Raw genomic sequence first — 26,220 nt, forward strand, 5'->3', positions numbered from 1 at the left:
AAGTTTCTGTATCAAGGCACCATTCTCTTCTAGACACTTTTTTTTAATGTTCTTCTATTGTTTTCCTGAGCTTCTTCATTTCTGTTTGCCACTCCTGGTACTTTGCTTATGGTGCTTATGGTAGCTTTCACCTTTCGCGGAAGTTTCATAATATGCTAGTAGTTAGCTAAAGTCTGCCCACCGAACGTTGTTAATTAGAATTTTGAAAGCAGCACAATTGTACAAAAAGACTGGAATATACACAGTAGACCAAAAACACACAAGTCAATATTTTAGCTCTGTTTCTGCCAACTAACCAGTAAATTATGCAATAAGACAGTGCTTCCTGTATGTGCGATCTTACGATCTCCAAGGTTGGGATCCATGCCCACCTGGTTGACTTGACTGAGTTGCGCAGGCTGAAAAGAGATTTAGAAACAGATAAGATAACAATCTTGAAAGTCTTTTTCCTCATATGACAGCCCTGTCATAATGAGCAGGGGTGTAAAAGAGAGAATAAAACGCCTTGACATATAGTAGAAAATGTAAGAACGTTAAGAAATTTTTAGAATTTGAGTTTTTTGAGAAATATTATCACTAATTACATGCTTTGGTTACGGAAGTACTTAAGAAACAAAACAGAAGTTTCCCAAAGGATTTGGTTGCTTTTCTCTTGCTACTATTAGATTATATTCTATTATTCCCCCCAATTTGAAATTAACAATACTCTTAGCATCAATAATTCAGATGTGTTAATCCTTGAAAGTTTCTTTTTTTTTTTAAGTTTTTTTTTTTTAATTTTCTTTATTCAGTTTTAGAGAGGAGAGAGAGAAGGAGAGAGAGAAACAGAGAGAGAGAAGGGGGGAGGAGCTGGAATCATCAACTCCCATATGTGCCTTGACCAGGCAAGCCCAGGGTTTCAAACCGGCGACCTCAGCATTTCCAGGTCGACGCTTTATCCACTGCGCCACCACAGGTCAGGCAATCCTTGAAAGTTTCAAACAGGTATCTTGTTCATGAGGCAGAGAGAGAGAGTTTTTTTATAGTCTCAGATGTCTATCATAATTTGGTAATGAGCATATGTAAGTATCTATCCAGTTTTTTTTAGAAATCCTTTACAGATAAAATGTGTTTTCTGCTATATTCAGCCACTGACATCTAATGTATATTTCAGTTATGTTAAGACAGTTGAATCCATTTTTATTTGTAGGAGCTAAAGACATATGTGTGATGGAAAAAATATAAGTAAAGTATTTTTGCCACCAGTAAAGGAAAGGAAAGAATCTCTCTTTAGCAATCTCAGAAAGACTAGTATACCCCTTCAAGTTTATGGAACAATCAAATGGAAGATTAGGAATAATCCTATGGGAAGCAAAAGATTATACTTGAGATAGTTGAAGATTTTTTCAAAAATCTATTGAGAGCTTTATATAGTTACAGATTAAGAGGAATGAGAAAGAAAGGAAAAGGTTCAGAGATACAGAAAGAAAATAATTCTTATTTATTTATTTATTTATTTATTTTTTAATGGGGTGACATCAGTAAATCAGGATACATATATATTCAAAGATAACATGTCCAGGTTATCTTGTCGTTCAATTATGTTGCATACCCATCACCCAAAGTCAGATTGTCCTCTGTCACCTTCTATCTAATTCTCTTTGTGCCCCTCCCCCTCCCCCCTTCCCTCTCCCTCTCCCCCCTCCCCCCGTAACCACCACACTCTTATCAATGTCTCTTGGTCTCACTTTTATGTCCCATCTACGTATGGAATAATGCAGTTCCTTGTTTTTTCTGATTTACTTATTTCACTTCGTATAATGTTATCAAGATCCCACCATTTTGCTGTATATGATCCGATGTCATTATTTCTTATGGCTGAGTAGTATTCCATAGTGTATATGTGCCACATCTTCTTTATCCAGTCATCTATTGACAGGCTTTTTGGTTATTTCCATGTCCTGGCCACTGTGAACAATGCTGCAATGAACATGGGGCTGCATGTGTCTTTACGTATCAATGTTTCTGAGTTTTTGGGGTATATACCCAGTAGAGGGATTGCTGGGTAATAAGATAGTTCTATTTTCAGTTTTTTGAGGAACCACCATACTTTCTTCCATAATGGTTGTACTACTTTACATTCCCACCAACAGTGGATGAGGGTTCCTTTTTCTCCACAACCTCTCCAACATTTGCTATTACCTGTCTTGTTAATAATAGCTAATCTAACAGGTGTGAAGTGGAATCTCATTGCAGTTTTGATTTGCATTTCTCTAATAACTAAAGAAGATGAGCATCTTTTCATATATCTCTTGGCCATTTGTATTTCTTCCTGGGAGAAGTGTCTGTTCATATCCTCTTCCCATTTTTTTATTGGATTGTATGTTTGTTGTTGAGTTTTAGGAGTTCTTTGTATATTTTGGATATTAGGCCCTTATCTGAGCAGGTGTTTAAAAATATTTCCCATTTAGTTGGCTGTCTGTTTATCTTGTTATCAGTTTCTCTTGCTGAGCAAAAACTTCTTAGTCTGATGTAGTCCCATTCATTAATTTTTGCCTTCACTTCTCTTGCCATTGGAGTCAAATTCATAAAATGCTCTTTAAAACCCAGGTCCATGAGTTTAGTACCTATGTCTTCTTCTATGTACTTGATTGTTTCATTTCTTATGTTTAGATCTTTGATCCATTTTGAGTTAATTTTAGTACAGGGGGACAAACTGTAGTCCAGTTTCATTCTTTTGCATGTGGCTTTTCAGTTTTCCCAGCACCATTTGTTGAAAAGGCTTTCTTTTCTCCATTGTGTGTTGTTGGCCCTTTATCAAAAATTATTTGACTATATATATGTGGTTTTATTTCTGGGTTTTCTATTCTGTTCCATTGGTCTGAGTGTCTATTTTTCTGCCAATACCATGCTGTTTTGATTCTCGTGGCCCTATAATATAGTTTGAAGTCAGGTATTGTAATGCCTCCAGCTTCATTCTTTTTCTTTAGGATTGCTTTGGCTATTCGGGGTTTTTTATAGTTCCATATAAATCTGATGATTTTTTGCTCCATTTCTTTAAAAAATGTCATTGGAATTTTGATGGGAATTGCATTAAATTTGTATATTGCTTTGGGTAACATGGCCATCTCTTTATATTTATTCTTCCTAACCAAGAACAAGGAATATTCTTCCATCTCATAATATCTTTTTCGATTTCCCTTAACAATGGTTTATAGTTTTCATTGTATAAGTCCTTTACATTCTTTGTTATGTTTACTCCTAGGTATTTTTTGTTGTTGTTGTTGTTGCAATCGTGAAGGGGATTATTCTTTTGAGTTCATTCTCAAATGTTTCATTGTTGGCGTATAGAAAGGCTACTGACTTCTGTATGTTAATTTTGTATCCTGCGACCTTACTGTATTGGCTTATTGTTTCTAGTAGTCTTTTTGTGGATTCTTCGGGGTTTTCGATGTATAGGATCATATCATCTGCAAAAAATGATACCTTTATTTCTTCTTTTCCGATATGGATGCCTTTTATTTCTTTGTCTTGTCTGATTGCTCTGGCTAGAACCTCTAGTACCACATTAAATAAGAGTGGAGAGAGTGGACAACCCTGTCTTGTTCCTGATTTAAGGGGGAAAGCCTTCAGTTTTGTGCCATTTAATATGATGTTAGCTGATGGTTTATCCTATATGGCCTTTATCATGTTGAGATATTTTCCTTCTATACCCATTTTGTTGAGAGTCTTAAACGTAAAATTGTGTTGTATTTTATCGAATGCCTTTTCTGCGTATATTGATAGGATCATGTGGTTTTTGTTCTTTGTTTTGTTGATGTGGTGTATTACGTTAACCATTTTACGTATGTTGAACCATCCTTGAGATTCTGGGATGAATCCCACTTGATCATGATGTATTATTTTTTTAATATGTTGTTGTATTCGATTTGCTAGTAGTTTGTTTGGTATTTTAGCATCTGTATCCATTAGAGATATTGGTCTGTAGTTTTCTTTTTTTGTGCCATCCTTGCCTGGTTTTGGTATGAGGGTTATGTTTGCCTCATAAAATGTGTTTGGAAGTATTGCTTCTTCTTCAATTTCCTGAAAGACTTTCAGTAGAATAGGAACCAAGTCTTCTTTGAAGGTTTGATAAAATTCGCTGGTATAGCCGTCTGGGCCTGACCTTTTATTTTTGGGGAGGTTTTTAATGGTTTTTTCTATTTCTTCTCTGCTAATAGGTCTGTTTAGGCTTTCTGCTTCTTCTTGACTCAGTCTAGGAAGGTTGTATTATTCTAGAAATTTATCCATTTCTTCTAGGTTGTTGAAGTTAGTAGCATAAAGTTTTTCATAGTATTCTACAATAATTCTTTGTATATCTACGATGTCCGTGGTGATTTCTCCTCTTTCAATTTGGATTTTGTTTATATGAGTTCTTTCTCTTTTTTCCTTGGTAAGTCTTGCCAAGGGTTTGTCAATTTTGTTGATCTTTTCAAAGAACCAACTCCTTGTTCTATTAATTTTTTCTATAGTTTTTCTGTTCTCTATTTCATTTATTTCTGCTCTGATTTTTATTATCTCCTTTCTTCGGCTGGTTTTGGGTTGTCTTTGTTCTTCTTTTTCTAGTTCCTTAAGGTGTGAAGTTAAGTGGTTCACTTGGGCCCTCTCTTGTTTGTTCATATATGCCTGAAGTGATATGAACTTCCCTCTTATCACTGCTTTTGCTGCATCCCATAGATTCTGATATGTCTTATTGTCATTTTCATTTGTCTGTATATATCTTCTGATCTCTGCACTTATTTCTTCCTTGACCCATTCATTTTTTAAAAGTATGTTGTTTAGTTTCCACATTTTTGTGGGATTTTTTTCCTCTTTTTTTGCAGTTGAATTCTAGTTTCAAGGCTTTATGATCAGAAAATATGCTTGGTACAACTTCGATTTTTCTGAATTTGCTGATGTTGTTTTTGTAGCCCAACATATGGTCAATTCTTGAGAATGATCCATGTACATTGGAGAAAAATATATACTCAGTCACTTTGGGATGAAATGTCCTGTAGATGTCTATCATATCCAGGTGCTCTAGTGTTTTGTTTAAGGCCACTATATCTTTGTTGATTCTCTGTTTGGATGACCGATCTAGAGCCGTCAGCGGTGTATTGAGGTCTCCAAGTATGATTGTATTTTTGTCAGTTTTTGTTTTAAGCTCAGTAAGTAGCTGTCTTATATATTTTGTTGCTCCTTGGTTTGGTGCATATATATTAAGTATTGTTATGTCTTCTTGATTCAGTGTCCCCTTAGCCATTATGAAATGGCCATTTTTGTCTCTGAGTACTTTTGTTGTCTTGTAGTCAGCATTATCAGATATGAGTATTGCTACGCCTGCTTTTTTTTGGATGTTATTTGCTTGGAGTATTGTTTTCTAGCCTTTCACTTTGAATTTGTTTTTATCCTTGTTACTTACATGAGTTTTTTGTAGGCAGCATACAGTTGGATTTTCTTTTTTGATCCATTCTGCTACTCTGTGCCTTTTTATTGGTGAGTTTAATCCGTTTACATTTAGTGTAATTATTGACACTTGTGAGTTCCCTATTGCCATTTTATAGATTGCTTTCTGTTAGTTTTGTGTCTTGTTTGATCCTTCTCTTTCGTTTTTCTATCTTTTGTTTTTATTTGGTTGTGTTCCATACATCTTTCCTCTGTTGCTATCTTTTTTAAATCATGTGCTTCTGTGGTGGCTTTTCCAATGGTGGTTATCATTAAGTAATGAAAAGGGTTCCTACCCTGTTCATTGTAGTGCACTATTTTGTGCATACTTTTGCACTCCGTCGTCCTTTGCTACTGTTAATCTCCATCCTCTCCCCCCCCCCTTTCTTTTTGTTGTCACAGTTTAAATTTGGTTTTATTGTGTTCTTCTTGGAGCTTTTACTTGTGACTTAGTTTTTTTTTTGTTCTTTGTATCTGATTGGAGAACCCCCTTTAGTATTTCCTGGAGGGGGGTTTTCTGATGATAAATTCCCTCATCTTTTCTGTATCTGTGACTGTAAGTTCCTAGTGAAAGCAACCTTATTTAGGTTAGTGAGGAAAGCAGAGCATTTCTTACTCCCTGTTTCCCCCGGGGTTTGATTATATATTTAGCCAATTTTTCGCTCGACCATACCTTCGGGTGTGTTGCGAAACATCTGAAGGCTCCAAGGATAGGTTTTTCTGTTTCTGGTTATAGATCTTGTTGAGTTTATGGGGAGATTTATCGGTATCGCTTCCTACCACGCCATCATTCTGATGTCATCTCTCAAGAAAATAATTCTAGTGTTTTATAACAAAAAAAAAGAAGTTAAGCTAAAAGAAAAAAGTAGATGGCCTTATGGTATTTGTTTGAGCCTCATATTTTTTCTGCTTCAAGGGAAAGGTCTTATAACATGATACATTTCAGTAAGTATAATTTAAGAAATAGTTATCAAGTGCCTGTGTTATTGAAGGTAATGTGATAGGAAATATATTTACAGAGATTTTAATAGTAATAGTTCCATTGATTCGGTTCCCAGTGGGCACCGTACTCAATGGCAATGACAATAGAGTAGTTATTGTTATCTCCATTCAAGAATGTGGGAACTAGAACCCTAAGAATTTAAGAAACTGACCCAGGGTCTAGAGTTAGTAACCAGGAAGCTAGAATTCAAACTCAGGAGTATTAGATCCCAAAGCACATTCTCTTTCTACACTATACCACTTTGCTTTCATGGCCTTTATGGTATGATTGGAATAAAAAATAAGTGTTTTAGTCCATTCAGGCTGCTATAACAAAATACCACAGACTGGGTAGTTTATAAACAACATAAATTTATTTCTCCCAGTTCTGGAGGCTGGAAATCCAAGATCAGGGTGCCAGTATGGTGAAGTGAGGGCCCACTCCCAATTGCACACTTGTATCCTTACACGGCAGAAAGGGCTCTATATAATCCCTTCTGTAAGAATTCTAATCCCATTCATGAGGGCTCCACCCTCGTGACCTAAGTACCTCACAGAGACCCCACCTCCTGACACCATCACATCAGGTAGTAGGATTTCAGTATGTGAATTTGGGGCATGTTGGCGCACATTTACAACAGAGAAGCAAGTATACAATAATTAAAATACAAAATGGAGCTGGAAAAAAATGGTATACATATCAAACTGGCAGATAACATGTTAAGGTTATTTAAAAAATCAAGAAAGAACCAAATGAAAGACACATATTGACAAGTTGGAAAGCTAGATATCAACATATGTGCTCAAAGAGGTTTAGCCATCCAGTAGTAAGAAAAAAACCTAAGTCAAAACTTTGAGTTATAGGCCTTCTTAAGTAAGAATTTTCTGCATTTTCGATGAGTAACTGCTTTAGACCAATTTGTACAATTTGAGCAGTTTATGCAAAGATTACGGCTTTGGTTCTGAAACTTTTTGGCTGGAGGTCTTCTTTACACTTTTAAAAATTAAGGACTCTGAAGAGCCTTTTAATAATTATATCTATTAATAGTTCCCATATTAGAAATTATAACCAAGAAGTTTTTTTAAATATTAATTTAAAAATAACAAAAGTACAGTAAACCCATAACATATTAACATAAATATTTTTCTAAATTAATGAGAAGAGTGACATTGTTTTGCTTTTTTTTTAACTGATCTTAGAGTGAGGAGAGAAAGAGAGAGAAAGGAGGATGAAGAGCAGGAAGGTAGTAGTTGCTTCTCGTATGTGCCTTGACTGGGTGAACCTTTGGTTTCAAACCGGCAACCTCAGCATTTCAGGTCGATACTATCCTTTGCACCACCACAGGTCAGGCATTTTTTTTTTCTTTCTTTTTTCATTTTTCTGAAGCTGGAAACGGGGAGGCAAGTCAGACAGACTCCCGCATGCGCCCGACCGGGATCCACCGGCATGCTCACCAGGGGGCGATGTTCTGCCCCTCTGGGGCGTCGCTCTGTTGCATCCAGAGCCATTCTAGTGCCTGAGGCAGAGGCCACAAAGCCATCCCCAGCGCCCGGGCCATCTTTGCTCCAATGGAGCCTCGGCTGCGGGAGGGGAAGAGAGAGACAGAGAGGAAGGAGAGGGGGAGGGATGGAGAAGCAGATGGGCACTTCTCCTGTGTGCCCTGGCCGGGAATCGAACCCAGGACTTCTGCATGACAGGCCGATGCTCTACCGCTGAGCCAACCGGCCAGGGCTAGGTCAGGCCATTTTTGCAAATCTCTTTACTGCCTGGCTCAATTGAAGAAAACTGTATTCTCATATCTCTTTTGTACTTTAGTCATTTGCAATGCCACAGGTCATGTTGCCACTAGAATACTCCACTGTAAACTCATGAGAGAACTAGAATGACTAATAGTGTTCTAGTATTACTACAAACATAGTTTTCGTTCTCAGATCCCCTGAAAGTGTATTGAACACCTCCAGAGGTGCCCAAGCCATACTTTGAGAACCACTACACTAGAGAAAGTGTTATCAACAGAAAACAACCGGATTCATATTTACTGGCTTACCGATATCTAAAAAAATCCCAGAGCATTAAAGATATACTTTATATCTTAATCCCTGTAACTTCTGGTGTCTTAAGTTTTTCATTCATTTATTCATTCTTTCATTCAACAAACATTTGAATGAGAGTAGTGCCTACTCTTACTATATCCTCTATTGGACTCTGGGAATACAAAAGAATAAGACAGTGTCCTTGACTTTGAGGAACTCATGGAGCATACAGTCCAGAAAGCAGAAATGGAAATAAACAGAAGTGGTTATAATGACCATATTATATAGTCCCATCAGAGAGCAGGGTGCCGTGGGGGAGCAGAGAGGAGAGAGAAACATGAAGGTGTCTGGTAAGCTTCCTTCAAGAATCCACTTGAGTTGAGTTGTGCAGCTAGCAAAGGAGAAGGGGCACAGCAGGAAGAAGAGATGCTCAACAGATTCAGAGACATTACTTTTGAGGGGTCAAAGTGCATTTGACTCTGGCTAACCCCAGAGAACAAATGAGAAATGACAGAAGATGAATGTGAGAACTAGCTGGAGTACAGGCTGTGAAGGGCCTTCCTTACTGTAGCAGTCTACAGAATTTGGACATCATTCTGGGTATTATTGCTTCTCAGACTTTAGGATGGATAAAAACCACTTCGGGGGCTTAATAAGAATACAGAATCTTTTTTCCAGGACTGTTCATTCATTCAGCAGTATTTATTAAGCTCTAATTAGAAATATTTTCAAGGAACTTCCTTAAAGGCTACATTTTTAACAAGTACCTCAGGTAATTTTGATGTAAGTGGAACAGAGAATCCACATTAAGAAATGATGGTGGGTGTTGAAGAATTCTAAACACAGGATTAATGTAGTGAGATTTAACTTTTAGAAAATCGCTTTGTGTATAAAAGATGGATTGGAAAGGTGTAAGACCAGAAACGAAAGAGGACAGTTAGGAAGCTGCTAAATAAGTATATTAATATTCAGTTAAATGAGTGTGCCACAAGAGTTTTTAAAGACAGTGGTAGAGGAATTGGTGTAAAGTGGAGAAAGTTAGAAAATATTTCTGAGATAGAATCAGAATAGCAGGGTTTGGTAGTCTGTTGGATTAGGAACAGTGTTAATGGATTATTTTCAACCTTCTATTGAAATTATTAACTTAGCGAAATGGTTGTATCAAAGGGATTTTCATCCGGAAGAGGAGACTGAGAAATGGTTTTTAAGAACCAAAATATGTAACATGGAAAGACCAGAAGATACTTTGCTTTCCCAGCAACATTCTGAAAGGAAACCTCAGAATATTTTACATTTATTTTTTGAGGTCTTTAGTGAATGTTTTCAGTATTCATAAATAAAGTCATAGCTGCAGAGGAACTTTAATGCTCACATAGTCCCATCAGTCCGTTTTATGAAAGATCTGGAGGCTAAGATCAGTGTTAGCAGGATTTGTTCTTTTTGAGGGCGGTAAGAGGAGAATCTGTTCAGGCCCCACACCTTGGCTTAGAGATTGCCATCTCCTCCCTGTTGACATAAGAAACGTTCAAACCTATAGAAATTTATATGTTTATTTCAGCTAAACTGACGACATGCCAGGAAGCAAGGTCTCTGGAGATGTTCCAAAGAATGACCATTTTACAGTTTCTTTTATACATTTTTTCCCACCTGAGGACTATATACTTATTTATTTTTATTGAATTTATTGGGGTGACACTGTAAACAATATTATGCAGGTTTTAGGAGCACAATTCTACAACGCATCATCTGAATACCGTATTGTGTTTCCACACCGTCATTCATCACCATTTATCCCCCCTGCCCTCCTCCTCCTCCACCGCCAGCGGTCACCACACTATTGTAAGGAAGGTTGTGTGAAGGTGGGGGGAGCAGGGTACAGAGTAGTTAACGAGATTATGTGCTCCCGCCAGGCTGGTTGCTCTGAGGTGTGGAAAACAGAGGATTACTCTGGCATTTAAAAATGTGTTAACCTAGACGCACAGGAACAATGGAAGGGCTTGCGTAAGGCAAAGATGAACTTTTTATAGGTTTGAGTGTGACTGTACCATGGCTTGCCCAGTTAGGAGTTTATGATCCAGTCACCCTGTGAGGTTGCCTTCAGTCAGACTTGTTATAGAGCCCCCGTTTCATCCATAGCCCTGTCTGTGTCTTTACATCGTCCTCTCTCTGCACATGCTTGTGTCTGAACTTCCTCTTATAAGAACAGCCATCTTGGGTTAGGGGACCACCTTAATGACATTTATATGAAATTTTATTTGTTCTTTAAGCATGATTATAATGCCTTTATTTGAATTCAAACATAACAGAAATCATACTTTATTTCTGCCTAATTGTAGTACATAGTCATACACTTTTCATGAACTATCATTGTTAAGAATACATAACATAATGTTACCAGTTCATCTATAATGCTATTTTAGTGAAAATAATTTAGAATATATCTTTGCAGTTCCTAAAGGAATGCCTCATCCCCATCTGTGACAAACAGATCAAATTCAGTTACTTAGGTCAGTGATTTTCTTTCTCTTTCTTTTTTTTTTGAGAGAGAAAGAACCATCAACTCACTGTTCTACCTAGTTGTACCACCGATGGCTTCTCATATCCGTCATGAACAGGGCTCAAACCGGCGACCTTGGGGTCAAGCCAGCACCCTCAGGATCAAGTTGGCAACCCCGGGATTGAGCCAGTGACCTTGCAGTCAGCAATCCTGAGCTCGAGCTGCTGACACTGGGCTCGAACCGGCAACCTCGGAGCTCTGAGATGATGCCCTGTCCACTGTGCCGCTGGCTAGGGCAGTCAGTGATGTTCAGCCGTTCTGCTGTAGTACACCAGTGTGCCACAAAGGAGTTTGCAAAACATGCAATATCTGACTATTAGGTCAGGGGCACTGACCTTTTTCCCCTTAGATTGTCAAATATAAAAATGGTAACAGCCAACACAATAGTCATCCAGTGTGAATGAATCAAAATATACCTATTTCTTTTGTCAGATGGGCAAAAAAAATAATACTTTTTGGTTAGCCACAGAATTTTAGTAATTAGTTTATGTGTGCCATGCGATGACAGAGGTTGGAAATCGCTGGTTTGAGTCCTGCACAGGCCTTAGGTTCCTTCTGGTAGCTATGTGGGGACCCAGACAGTCCTCTGACTGTCTAGGTGAGGGTTAGCTACTCCCCTGCCACTTTGTTGCCAGGTACTAATGACATTTTCTGTCACACAGAAAAACATCTGTTAGCAAGCAAAGATAAAACATGATAAACTTGCCCTATAAGCTCAGGGAAGTCCCAGTGTCCTTTTTGGTGCTACATTTTATATTTTTAAAAAGTATTATATATTGATTAAAGAAAATAAGGAAAATAATAGAGAAGCAGACAGAAAAAAATCACCCGCTATCCCACTATTCAACAATAATCATTATTTATTGTATGTTAAAAATTAAAGCCCATCTGATTTTTCATGTATCTACTTACATTAAAAAGCAAAACTTCCAGGATCTTATTTTTTCATCTAATAATATAGCATGATATTTCCTTGAGTCATTAACTATTTAGTAATGTGGTTTTTAATAGCAACATTAGAGTTCATCATACGGATAGACTGTAATTTATTTAAGCAATTCCCTATTGCTGGTCATTTAGAGTAGCTCCAGTTTACTATTGAAGGCATCGCCAGACTCTATGTAGACTTAATTCCTTTGTTTTTCAGACGTAGTCCTTATGTACCTGTCTATCTTTGGCTGTTAAAATGACAATGTCCTTTTCCTTCTCTTTTAGGGTCACAGTTCTTATATAATTCTTTAATTTAGGTTTTTTAAAACTTGTAATTTTTAGCTTTTTGTTAACGTAAGCCTTATAGTTGAACAAAGCCAGTTAAAATACTGTCTGCAGATTTTAGTACACTAATTGGATTAAGCCACTAGCTTGTTTTAAATCTACAATTTTAGGAGTATATATCCTGGGGAAATATGGACAGAAGAAAATCAGAGAAATACAAGAAAAGGAGGCTGCAGAATATATCGCCCAAGCACGACGACAGTATCATTTTGAAAGTAACCAGAGGACTTGCAATATGACAGGTAAAGCAAAGAGAAATATTTATACATATATAAAGTTATTTGATGACTGGCATTAATTTGCATACCTCCAGGACCAAAGTGAGACTTAAAGGCAAAGGAAGAATGATAACATTTAGCAAATACTTACTACATGATTTAACTGAAATACATCACTTAATGTGGATTTTAAAAAATCAATATAAATCATTTTATAATATAAATATTTATTTACTGATTTTATTTATTCATTCAGCAAACAACTTGGGGTACCCAGTGCTAAGGAAACAGAAGGTGAACAATAAGAAAAAATCCTTGACCTTCTGAGCGTATGTGCTAGATATCATGTTATCAGAGAAAAAGGTGATAAGCAATGAATAATTTGGGGCAGTGATGGCTGCTCTAAGGGGAGTAAAGCTGTGGGAAGGGTGGGTGCTCTTTAAGATAGGGAAGTCAGGCCTCTTTGAGGAGGTGAAAGCAATGAGGCAATGGAGGGAGCCATGCAAAAGGCCAGAGTGCCTGAGGTGGAAGCAAGCTTGGCACATTCAGGAAACAGCACAAGGGCTGGGTACCCAGAGTGGATGAGCAGTGACAGAGTGACAGGCAGTAAGGCGGCTGGTGGCCTGATCCCACTGGGCCTTAGATGTCTAGGTAAAGAGTTGTAAGTTCTTTAAATTTACAGTCAGCGATTACAGACCTATAAGTCTAGCACAACAGCGTACACTCAGGCGGTCTTCATGAATGGTAATTGCACCTGCAGAGCTGGAGCCCTCCTGGGAGGGTGCCATTGCAAAGTCACTCACAAAGAACAAGGTCTTACGTTATTTTTCAATTGTGTACAGCATCATCCTTTCTCTAACATTTTTTTCAAGAACAGTTAATTTAGAACAAATTGATAAAGGTAAATTCTCTTTGTTTAATTTTAAAAGAATTTATTTTCAGAGTTGAAAGGACTTAATTTTTAATTCAGTTTTATTTGACACATACAGAGGTTGAGCTTAAGGAGATTAAGAGACACATCCAAAGTTATAGCTGGAGTGTGATTTTTATACTTAAAACTATAATACTTTATTCTATAAAGCAAATAGTAGTCATAAATACTGGATAAGGCACAGTGAGTAAGAGCACAGGCTCACTGAAAAACTTTCCCAATTAGCTTTCTGGTACACATTGATGATGGGATTAAAACTCATATAATTAAATTTCTATCAGTTTGAATAAGATGTAATGGATATACTAGAAAAATATTAGTACTTTTGGGTAAATATAGCTAGTTTTTCTGTCTGAGAAGTTATCCCCAACTTCAAAGATAGCATCTAATAAAATTCTCTGTGCCCTGACCATTGACTTCATCTTCTTCACGATTTTCCTAAAGAGTTAGGAGGAGTTCTTATCAAATATACACACGACAAAGTGCTTGGATGCATAGCTGACCCCAGAAATGAAGTTTCAGGATGCAAAAGTCTTGTCTCATATGGGTGCTATACCAGGATAAAAGCATTGTCTGCATTAAAAGTCAGTTGTACAGATAGAGAATTTTCCAAGCCTGCTTGGAAGCAGGATATATGATTAAGGACTGAGAGTTCTAATTGAGCATAAGTTGTTATGAACAAATAGTTTGCTATGACTTCTGGAAATTCTAATTTAATCTTAGACTTCAGTGATCAAGTCTGTGGTTCAGATCAAAGGTAGTTATAGCATGCTCTGTAGTCAGAGAACAGGTCCTTTCTGCCCCTCACATGGTAAGAGGGTACAACTGGAATGTGTCAGAAGCTGAATAAGGATAATAAGCACTAACACTTATTGAGCATTTCCAGGTGCAAAGCAGTGTTCTAAGTGCTTGGTATGTCATGATCCTTACAACAATCCTGTGAGGTAGATCTAGTGTTATCCTGAGTTTACAGACGAGGATATGGAGGCACAGAGGTTAAGTAACTTGCTCATGGTCATGCGGGTTCATGGCTGGTGAAGGGCGGACTTGTGATTTGTGGTTGGACTGTAGATGCTTGTCAGGAGACCAGATAGCTAAAAGAAGATGTTGATTCTGGATTCATCTAGCTACAGAAGCATGTCTGTTCAGTGTTCATACAGATGGCTAGAAGGGAAGAATAGACTTGTCTTTGGTTCAGTAGGCTGAAATGGAAAGTGCAAAGCTCTTCCCTCTCAGGAGAATTATTGAAGAGACTCCTCTCAGATCATATTGTTACACTATGTAATCTTTAAAGCTCTTCCCTCCTAACTTCATTTGCTGAATGGAGGACTCTAGCCTTGCCTTTTCTGGATAAGGTAGCATATCATGTTTGGCCAAATATAGATAGATACCGAGTACACTAAGAGATAAGCCACCTTTTACTCAGTTGGCTCTAAGCTACTACTTTTGTCAATAGTCTAAATACCTTAGGTAATTTAATCATATAGCTTGAGGAAATAGCTGAAGCTACATAGCACAGTACCGAAATAAATGTGTAGTCAGTTAAAATCTTAATTTTCTATGGAAAAAATAATGTGGATTTTGTAATTATTGTCTCGCCTAGTCAAGAAATAAAAATCGTACACTAAAGTTTTCCCTTTTAGAATGTGGCATTTGTAAACTCTTAACATTTTCTTCATCTTATCATTAGTTATTTAGTGTTATAAACTCATTTTAAATTTACTCAGGTACATTTTCCCAACATACTTTTTTTTTTTTTTCTGAAGCTGGAAACGGGGAGAGACAGTCAGACAGACTCCCGCATGCGCCTGACCGGGATCCACCCATCACGCCCACCAGGGGCGACGCTCTGCCCACCAGGGGGCGATGCTCTGCCCCTCCGGGGCGTCGCTCTGCCACGACCAGAGCCACTCTAGCGCCTGGGGCAGAGGCCAAGGAGCCATCCCCAGCGCCCGGGCCATCTTTGCTCCAATGGAGCCTTGGCTGCGGGAGGGGAAGAGAGAGACAGAGAGGAAGGGGGGGGTGGAGAAGCAAATGGGCGCTTCTCCTATGTGCCCTGGCCGGGAATCGAACCCGGGTCCTCCGCACGCCAGGCCGAGGCTCTACCGCTGAGCCAACCGGCCAGGGCCCAACATTTCTTATACCATGCATAAAACCGTAAACAAACTCACTCCTACAAATCACATGCAAAGTTAAATTCCATGTAACTTTTCCCGTAGAGCCCTGCACCTTATCTTCATGTTATTCTTGGGAGTTACAGGCAACAGCTGGGACTACAGCGCAGCTTCTCTTCCCCGCAGCCGGGTGTACTTTTCCCCGGGTCATAGTCAGTGCTATCACTTTGCAGTATGTAGTAAATACATATTTTTCTAAAATTAGAAATAAAATATGAAGCAAAAAGTATAGTTAAGATAACAATGTTGTTTTTAATCATTTTATTATTTCAGAAATAAACATGTATGGTAAAGAAAATTTGCAGAGTACAGAAAAGAAGAGCAAAAGAAAACAAAAGATTTATCCATAATCCATAGCCCAGAGACCACCACTGTTAGCATCTGGGAATAATTCTTCTCATACTTCTTTTCTATGTGTACTGGTTTACATTGCTGTCATCCGAGCATATATAAAATTCTGTTCACTTAACATAAGCAGTTAGAGGATTTATTGGTGTATTAATGTATTTATTAGTATATTATTAATAACAATAATTTGAAAACTCTAGCCGTGCCCTTCCCTCCCGACCCTGGCTAGTTTACAGTGTGTCGTATGGACTGAAACAGCGTGCATTTCTCAATGAGGGCAAGCGTATCTCTTGTGACGTCTTGTGTGTTGTCTGCGTTACAGTGCTGTCCATGCTTCCAACACTGAGGGAGGCCCTGATGCAGCAGCTGGACTCCGAGAGCCTCACGGCGCTGCTGAAGAGCAGGTGAGCGCAAGGCGCACTGTTTCTGTTTATGTGTAGTGAGCACAAAGTCTGTCCCGGCGTCCGAAATACGTACTTTCCATTTATACACTGCGCGTAGTCCCTGCGCCCGGAATACTTTTCATTTATACACTGCGGGTAGAGTCTGCCCCAGCGTCCGGAATACTTTTCATTTATACACTGCGGGTAGAGTCTGTCCCGGCGCCCGGAATACTTTTCATTTATACACTGCGGGTAGAGTCTTCCCCGGCGCCCGGGATACTTTTCATTTATACACTGCGGGTAGAGTCTGTCCCAGCGCCCGGAATACTTTTCATTTATGCACTGCGCGTAGAGTCTGCCCCGGCGCCCGGAATACTTTTCATTTATGCACTGCGGGTAGAGTCTGTCCCGGCGCCCGGGATACTTTTCATTTATGCACTGCGCGTAGAGTCTGTCCCAGCGTCCGGAATACTTTTCATTTATGCACTGCGCGTAGAGTCTGTCCCAGCGCCCGGAATACTTTTCATTTATACACTGCGGGTAGAGTCTGCCCCGGCGCCCGGGATACTTTTCATTTATGCACTGCGGGTAGAGTCTGTCCCGGCGCCCGGGATACTTTTCATTTATGCACTGCGGGTAGAGTCTGTCCCGGCGCCCGGGATACTTTTCATTTATACACTGCGCGTAGAGTCTGCCCCGGCGCCCGGGATACTTTTCATTTATGCACTGCGGGTAGAGTCTGTCCCGGCGCCCGGGATACTTTTCATTTATGCACTGCGGGTAGAGTCTGTCCCGGCGCCCGGGATACTTTTCATTTATACACTGCGGGTAGAGTCTGTCCCGGCGCCCGGAATACTTTTCATTTATACACTGCGCGTAGAGTCTGTCCCGGCGTCCGGAATACTTTTCATTTATACACTGCACGTAGAGTCTGTCCCGGCGCCCGGGATACTTTTCATTTATACACTGCAGGTAGAGTCTGTCCCGGCGCCCGGAATACTTTTCATTTATACACTGCGCGTAGAGTCTGCCCCGGCGCCCGGGATACTTTTCATTTATACACTGCGGGTAGAGTCTGTCCCGGCGCCCGGGATACTTTTCATTTATACACTGCGGGTAGAGTCTGTCCCGGCGCCCGGAATACTTTTCATTTATACACTGCGCGTAGAGTCTGTCCCGGCGCCCGGGATACTTTTCATTTATACACTGCGGGTAGAGTCTGTCCCGGCGCCCGGGATACTTTTCATTTATACACTGCGCGTAGTCCCTGCGCCCGGAATACTTTTCATTTATACACTGCGGGTAGAGTCTGCCCCGGCGCCCGGGATACTTTTCATTTATGCACTGCGGGTAGAGTCTGTCCCGGCGCCCGGGATACTTTTCATTTATACACTGAGGGTAGAGTCTGTCCCAGTGCCCGGGATACTTTTCATTTATACACTGCGGGTAGAGTCTGCCCCGGCGCCCGGGATACTTTTCATTTATACACTGCGCGTAGAGTCTGTCCCGGCGCCCGGGATACTTTTCATTTATACATTGCACGTAAAGTTCATGCAGGCACCTGAAATATTTTTCAAACATTTTTATTTTTCTTTCTAATTAAAGCTATTAAACTTATAATATACAGGCTTATTTAGAAAAAATATTTAACTATATCATTGAATTCATATTTTATTTTGTCATCTTTATTCTATGCCTTGATGCACAAAATATTTTAGGTGAACGAATATTTATATGCATTCTCATTTTGATATTAATAGACCCCGTATCACTTGGATATTGTTCAGAAATGTAATTATTGAGTGTTTCTAACCAGATACTGCAAAGCTAAGTTATGTTGAGCATTGGGCTGCTTACAGAGTTTACAATTTAATAATAGGTAAAGCATGTTCACGTGCATTTTAGATAAATAAGGCATGTGAACTTACCTTTTATATTATTCACAAAATGAAGTGCAAATATAAGATGAGCACACAGTGATGGTAATTTACCTTACCATGACAGTGTGCTGGGTACAAAGCCCTTTCACACACAGGACCTCGTATGCGGACTGCAGCATGTGTTAGGATATTGTAATTTCGTGTGACGTCGTGTAAATTGGAGAAGAGTTCCAGAAGGAAATGGCTTCTTATTTTAATGAACAAGGAGGGAAATGCTGATGGCTTCAATAAATACATTTTAATCCTTGTGGCCTTACAGAAATATTCTCTGTCCCTGTAATCGTCATCCACTACCGGGGGAAGGAAGTATGTACATGCCTCCATTTAATTTTCAGACTGAAGTAATTTTCACACTTGCTGTCAATGCATTTTCACAATATCCTTGTAAGGCAGGTGTCATCGTTCATTTTGCACACAGGAGTGTACTGCTCAGACAGCTTCAATAGCAAGCTGGAAAATTTCTTTGAAACACTTTCTATATTCAGAAAATACCTCCCAAAGTAACAATGGATTTGTGTACTTGGGGTATTTTTTATCTGATTATAGTATAATGCTAGTGATAAGGAATTCCCCCTACATTTCATCATCTTAGAAGTTGGCATAACTTCACCATTACTTACAGATATAAGGTTCAGTTTCTATGTTAGTTCATATAACTAACAAGGATTAATTTTGAAGCCAATCCTGAACCACTTTAAATAAAAGGTATCATTCCTCTTTTCTCAATCAATACACAGGAGACTTTCTTAAGTTCCTAAGGGTTTAAGACGGACAAAAGTTTCCATTCACTGTCTCCTCTTTATGTCTCAGTATTATTTTTCCTTGTCTTTATTTTGATTTGAAATTACTATTTGTGGTGCAGGGTAAAAAGGGCTTTTTTGAAAGACCTTTGCGTGAAGAGGGGCTTGAGCCCCTTCAAAGTGTGATTAAATAAGGCTTTTAAGGATTGCTTTTGTATTAGCTTTCAGTCAACTAAGGTCTCTTGTAAGCCTGTCAAGCAAGTTAATTTTTCTCTTTAAAATAATTATGATAATAACTAATCAGAACTAAATAAAAGATTTGGTGGTCTTATTTTCTCAGTCTTATAATGACATAAGCATCCATCACTGTTTTTAGCACTTGGCATTCTTATTGAAGATTGTTAGTGGCAGTGATGTTTCAGTGACAAAGAATCTCAAACATCTATCACAAGGGAGGTAGAAGAACACTTTGAATGGATTAGTTTATTTTTTAAGTAGATATTTTAGTGACACTAAAGAATTAGAAGTACAAGTACATGATGTATTTTATCTCTTTGAATGTATGTTCATATAAATATATAAATACACATATATTTACTAGTTCGGAATTGCCACCCAGTAGCACTGAGTATCCTTAACTGAAGGTTGCCATCTCAGACTACCATTTTCTGCTACCAGGAAGTAGGACTTTGGAGAAATGGCTGAGTTCAGGTCTGCATAAGAAATGAACAAAATAAACACACCACTTCTCATGTCAGTAACCAAGGAGGCATCAAAAACTAAATGGGCTCATGTCAAAAGAATTCAGGAACCAACCTGAATAGTTCCCCACCTTTGTCAAAGATGAAAAATTTGAACATCAGCGAGAATTAACTACAGTGAGTTGAAATATATCAAATGTATATTTAAATTCATGTATTTGTAATGAGGCTTTAAAAAAAGAAAAAACTTTAGCCGTACCAGGCAGTGGCGCAGTGGATAGAGCATTGGACTGGGATGCGGAGGACCCAGGTTCGAGACCCCAAGGTCGCCAGCTTGAGTGCAGGCTAATCTGGTTTAAGCAAAGCTCACCAGCGACCCAAGCTCGCTGGCTTGAGCAAGGAGTTACTCGGTCTGCTGAAGGCCCATGGTCAAGGCACATATGAAAAAGCAATTAATGAGCAACTAAGGTGTCAAAACAAAAAACTGATGATTGATGCTTCTCATCTCTCTCTGTTCCTGTCTGTCTGTCCTTATCTATCCCTCTCTCTGACTCTTTCTCTGTCTCTGTAAAACACTTTATTATTTACCTTACAATGATTATAGGACCTACTTCATTATATGTAAAATGGTAAATGAAGGAAAGAAATAGACTTTTTCCTGTATGATTTTATAATACATATATGCATATGCTCAGAAAGAAGAAAATGTCTGGAAGGATATATACCATTTTACTAATGTAAATAGTTATCACTGATTATTGAAATTACACTTGTTTTTACTATATTTTGTGAGCTTTGTTTTCTGTAGTTACCCTATTAAACCATAATTAAATATACTGTTATAAAGTTCAAAGTTTTCTGTTAGATTATGTGATTATTATTTTTATATATTCTGATTTTTTTAGGCCTTCAAACAAGCTAGAAATATGGGAGGATCTGAAGATAATAAGTAAGCTCACATATTCTGTGACTGTACATCTTTAAATATTTCTGAAGGAAAATTTTTATACTCTGTTATGTGACATAGAATACCAATTATTGAGTGCTTGCAGAATGTATTTCTGACCAGATATTGAAAAGCTAAGTTACGTTGAACATTGGACTGCTTAAAGAGTTTACAATGTAATAGGTAAAGTATGTGAACATACATTTTAGATAGATAAGGCATATGAACTTATATTTCATATTATTAACGAAATGCAGAACCAATATAGCACAAGCACACAGTAATGATAATTTACCTTACCATGACAATTTACTGGGTACAAAGCATTTTCACACACAGAGCCTTCTATGTGGACTATAGGATATGTTGTAATTTAATGTGGTCATAGAGAGTACTTAGTGAGTGTTAATGGTTTTGGTGGTATTATCATTATTGTATGATAGTATGTAAACCTGTCCTAGAATGTACATAAGCCTGTATTGCGTACTGTTATCGGCAATGTAATATTTTAAAGAAGTTTTACTCCAACCCAGATAGTAACTTTACTTTGATATTGAATACAAACTTTCATTAGCGATAAAAGTTTGAAGCAAAGAGCTGCCCTGGGGCATATATACCCATGTCTTAGAACTTCATACTATCAATTATTCCTATCTTTTCCCATCCATTCATCTAATATTTATCAACTGAATCATGCTTATGCCTCTCTGTCTGAAAATAAATTAAGCCTTTGTAGTACCCTGTATTTCCTTCCAGCTAGTATACATTCTCACACCCCATCTAATACTAGAGATTTCCACATTCCCTTCTCCTCACTCCCACTCACTCTTTGACACACTGCACCTGACTTCCACTCCCATGTCTCCACCCAAGCAGATCTTGCAACATTAGTAGTAACTTTTAAGTTGCTAAATCCACAGAACCTTTTTCTCGTACTAGACCTCATGGCAACTTGGCTCTCCCCTGGGTCTGAGCACTGTCCCGGGCTACTGCGAAACCTCGTCCCAGGTGTTTCCCTGTGGATCTGTACCTCTCTCGGACCTTTTCATGGGCTCATCCTTCTTCGCCCGACTGCCTTTCAGGGCTGGAGTTCTTCCAGGCTTTTCTCTGAGTTCTGAACAGCTCCATGGACAAGTCAGGGCTCAGAGGCTGCCGCCCTGTGCTTCCCAGTCCTTTCTTGTCTTCCTTTTAAAGCTAATATATAACCCTTCACTCCATGTATTGGTTATTATTTTAATTAAGAGATCATACCTAATCTACATTAAAAAGTTGTAAGGAGACAGACTGAAATATTTTGAATTGGTGTACCTTTGTACTTAAACCAGTTACAAATGTATTTTTAAGTCATCTTCTGGAAAAATACCCATAGGTATGATTTGTGATATTACACATTTATTGGTGTTAATAATAGTACCAAATGGTTTTCTTTCTCTATGCAGGTTTTACAAGAAGTATTGTAGCTGTATATAGTACTTGTATGCTGGTTGTTCTATTGCGAGTGCAGTTAAACATTATTGGTGGATATATTTACCTGGATAATGCAGCAGTTGGCAAAAATGGCACTGTAAGTGGACATTACTAGATATTGCCCTTTATTTCAAAAGGTTCAAAATGTAATCAGATATTACTTATTCTGATAGTTTCTATAAATTAAATATCTTTACATTCCAACTAATTGTAAACCTTTAGCATTATCATTTTTTTATATTTTGAAACTAGACTTTTTGTTATGTTAAAGAATATTATTTTGCCTATTAGTCCAGGTCCTGAAAATCTCAGCTCAAGTTACACTGAAAATACTATTTCTTGATTAATATCACAATATTGGGTAACTTAACCTTATTCTGTTTTGTGCAGACAGCCCTTGCTCCCCCAGATGTCCAACAGCAGTATTTATCAAGTATTCAGCACCTCCTTGGAGACGGTAAGATTCTCTTTGTGACCTGTAAGCTAACTCTAACACATTCATTTGTATTATTGCGGAAATGGAAAAGTAAATAAGGCTATTATATAATATTTGTTCTTCTTTTAATAGGCCTGACAGAATTGATCACTGTCATTAAACAAGCTGTGCAGAGGATTTTAGGAAGGTAGGACACTTCACTTTCGCTTTTCCGACTTCCTGATTCTAATGAGTGAAAGAAAAATTAGAATTGCTCTAGCAAAGCAGGTACTAACATGACAAACAGTGGTTTGTGAACTTCTCTGCAACCTAATAAGAGACACAGCCATTGGCTCCTGCATTGTGGAATCTATTTTCTTCATCAATATCAACCGTTTGATACGAAGGGGAAAGTCTTAATGTTTAATTGTTATTGATTGATTTCCAAAGAAACCAGTAACATTTGGGTCATGAGATAGAAGACCTACTTTAAAATCTGCCTCTGAGGTTTTTATCTTCCACTTCCACTGCTAATGTCTGTAATTACAGTGGGAATGTTCTTGTGAAATCTGCAGCAAGATTTCTCCTGGCTCTGCAGTAACGCCCCTTACCTGATGGCTGAGCTCTTAATCTCTAGCGATTTCCCAGGCAGCCCTTTCAGGTTTGACCGGATGAAGCAGGCTCTCAGCTAGTCACCTGTCAGGAAGAGTGTGGAGGGGTGTCATCTAGTGTCAATTAATCCCAATCTTTTCTCTGTTTCTAGTGTTTCTCTTAAACATTCTTTGTCCCTTTTGGACTTGGAGCGAAAACTAAAAGAAGTCAGAAGTCTCGTTGAGCAGCATAAAGCCTCTCCTTGGGCTGATAGAGACGGACCCAGGTCTTTCCTGTGCCATTATATGATGCCAGACGAGGAAACGCCATTGGCAGCTCAGGTGCTTCTCACAACCGTTTAACCAAACCACTTACTCTCTATTTTGTCATTCTTTTTCCTATTTTTTTTATTTAGATTTCTGAGTGTCCTAAAAGGTGAGCAATGGAAAGATACACATTTCAATAATTTAAAACCTCATTAATTTAGAAAACAAATTTCCTATATGACTGACTTCTAGTTAGAAACACTGATAATTTTAGCTATTCAGCAGATTTTTATTGAGTGTTAGTTATGTGACGTACTCTGAAGCATGGTCAGGATAAAGTGAGTGGGCTGTGTTCACTGCACGTGGGGAGCTCAGGAGACAGCGCCAGCTCATGCGGCGGGAGCGTATTTCCAGAGATCAGGTAGCAGAAGAGAGTGCTGATAGTTGAGGCAAGATCCTGAAGAGCTTTGTGTGCCAAGATAGAGAATCTGAACTCAAATTTATAGACAGAGAAAGGCAAATTTTAACCAGGTCAGTACCACTGTCACATTTGCTTTTTAAAATAAGTCAGTGGTGGAGCATCACGTGGACTGAGGAGGCCGTCTTCCTCCTCTAACACCACCTCCCTGGGGTTGCCACTCTCCGTCTCCCGGCAGTTGTGATTTGAGATTTTCATTGATGAAGAATTACAAAATTGCCAAGGGTTTCAGCTTATATACCTCATTTTTAAATAATTTTTGGGTTTTCATATATAAGTGGATTGCACCCATGCTTTGCAGTTGAGAAAAGAGTTACCTCTCACTTGACAACTGAGGAAGCCTGAGACCAGAAACCCCTATGCCGAACGTTAGCATTAGACAAAGAATGCCGTGTTTCTAGGGAGGTCTTCCCTGCCCCCATAGACCCCAAAGATAGACCTGTTGGGTGCTGAGAAACCCTGCATTCATGAGTATGCCAAAAAAAAAAAGTTGCAACCCATTTAAGGGTGGTACCAAAATGAACAAGCAGAACAGATGGGACAAAAGTAATATAAGAAACAGGAGAGAACTTTCTTACAGATGAGAATCTCAAGGAGATGCAACAAGAGTATTAAAAAAGCACTCTGGAATGATAAAACAGTTTCCAAATTTTAAAATTCAGCAGTGGAACTAAAAAAAGAAAACAATTCAAAAGAACACATGAAGGGAGAAATGATGAACCAGATGTCCTCTGAATTGAGTTAAAAGCTGGCACATCAAATTGAAAAGACCCCAGACTAGCGCAGGCTCATGAGAAAGGCACATGTGTCCCCTGATAAAATGTCTACCAATAAAAGAAAAGAAACTACTTTACAAGTCTGCGACCTCACATGCTATGCTATTTTTTTCTTTGTAAATATATTCTATAAATGTGACCAAGAGGGCCCCAATGAACAAAGATGTTACAAAGTATAATTTTACTTTGACTCATTTTTTAAAATCACCTAACCCTTTTCTTAGTTTAACATTTTTTGATTGTTAATAGTACACAGACTCTTAGATATTGTCAACTCTTGAGTTTATTAATATGACTAGCTTCATCATAACCCTGTGCTAATATTTGAAACCTGAAGTGTGGCATTTTAATTCTACAGGCCTGTGGGCTTTCTCCTAGAGATGTTACCACTATTAAGCTACTCAATGAAACTAGGGACATGTTGGAAAGGTTTGTATACCACATGTACCAGAAAACATGTGTTTCTATTTTGACTGTACTATGACTATTTTTAGTCTGTCTTGAACAACATATTCAACATAATCTTGTTAAAATTAAATTTTGATTTTACTGCACTGCCTTTGGGTAGGATTTCCTACCTAAACTAGTGGTTCTCATTAGGGTGGGGAGAGAAGCAGAGATCTTTTTCGATATATCCATGCCTGGCCACTTACTTTTCTGGCCTAAAGAATCTGTATACTAATTGAGGGACTGCAAGATAGTATTTATATTTTGAAAAAAGCTTTCAAGTATGATTCTGGTATACCCATATATACTAGTAAATTACAAAGCAGCTTCTGTCAAAACAAACAAACAAATTGAAATTGTAACCGGAGAAGTTCTAATTACCAACCTGAAGCCACTCAGTGCTGACTTGGGGCGCTGGGAAGAGATAGGTGCTCTTGTGAGCTGGAACTAGCCTGCTTCAGCTAATCTTCATACACACTCATGCACACGCACTCTCAATTTGAGAACTACTCCCCCTATCCCTTTCAGAATAAATTATGATGTTTTGAAATTTTTGAATGATAAAAATTTCACATCTTCCCTAAATTGAGTATTACAATTTTAATTCACCCAGAAGACAGCCAGGGCATTAAAAGTAGAAAAAGCACCGCCTGTATATCAGAGGACCAGGCCTAGATTCAAGATTGGTTTGCCTGTTTATTAGCTGTTCAACCTTGCTTGAGCCACTTAAACTTGCTGATAATTTTATCATTGTAAAATGTGAGTAGTAATACCAGTCTTACCACTTTATCTTAAGTGATTAAAATATCAAAACTTCTTTTACATTAAAGATAATTTAAGACCATTTCTCTAATTCTATTTTTGATGAAATTATATACTGTTTATAATATTTTTTCATGATGTTGAAGAAAATCAGCAAATTTTTAGGTTAACTCAGCTACCGAATCTACTATCTGAATTCATCAAGTTTAGTCTCTTGAATTTCTGCAGTAGCGATCACCCCTTTCTTCTTATTCAGGTTTCTACCAAATCACTCTATGAGGCTCTAGAAAAGTTCATCAGTGAACTTTTGCCAAATCCAGTCAGCATATAATGTTCATCTTGATCTTT

The 26,220-nt window shown here is 38.3% G+C and overlaps 1 protein-coding gene and 1 non-coding gene across 3 annotated transcripts in view; one reads left to right on the forward strand and one right to left on the reverse strand.

Annotated features, from left to right (window-relative positions):
• PEX3 (peroxisomal biogenesis factor 3) overlaps positions 1–26,220 on the forward strand; it is a 33,831-nt gene that overhangs the window by 545 nt on the left and 7,066 nt on the right. The window contains exons 2-9 of one of the 2 annotated variants that reach the window (XM_066248195.1): positions 12,400–12,531; positions 16,283–16,364; positions 20,630–20,673; positions 22,110–22,234; positions 22,528–22,594; positions 22,706–22,760; positions 23,316–23,484; positions 25,022–25,092. In XM_066248195.1, coding sequence (XP_066104292.1) covers positions 12,400–12,531; positions 16,283–16,364; positions 20,630–20,673; positions 22,110–22,234; positions 22,528–22,594; positions 22,706–22,760; positions 23,316–23,484; positions 25,022–25,092 — 745 coding nt within the window. The remainder of the gene's footprint in view (positions 1–12,399; positions 12,532–16,282; positions 16,365–20,629; positions 20,674–22,109; positions 22,235–22,527; positions 22,595–22,705; positions 22,761–23,315; positions 23,485–25,021; positions 25,093–26,220) is intronic. The other variant, XM_066248196.1, reaches the window with a different exon arrangement.
• TRNAD-GUC (transfer RNA aspartic acid (anticodon GUC)) lies at positions 8,081–8,156 on the reverse strand. The gene has a single exon. It is a non-coding gene; the product is annotated as a tRNA-Asp (tRNA).

Source organism: Saccopteryx bilineata, chromosome 12 (assembly GCF_036850765.1).
Source record: "Saccopteryx bilineata isolate mSacBil1 chromosome 12, mSacBil1_pri_phased_curated, whole genome shotgun sequence".
In the NCBI taxonomy this organism is placed as follows: domain Eukaryota; kingdom Metazoa; phylum Chordata; class Mammalia; order Chiroptera; family Emballonuridae; genus Saccopteryx; species Saccopteryx bilineata.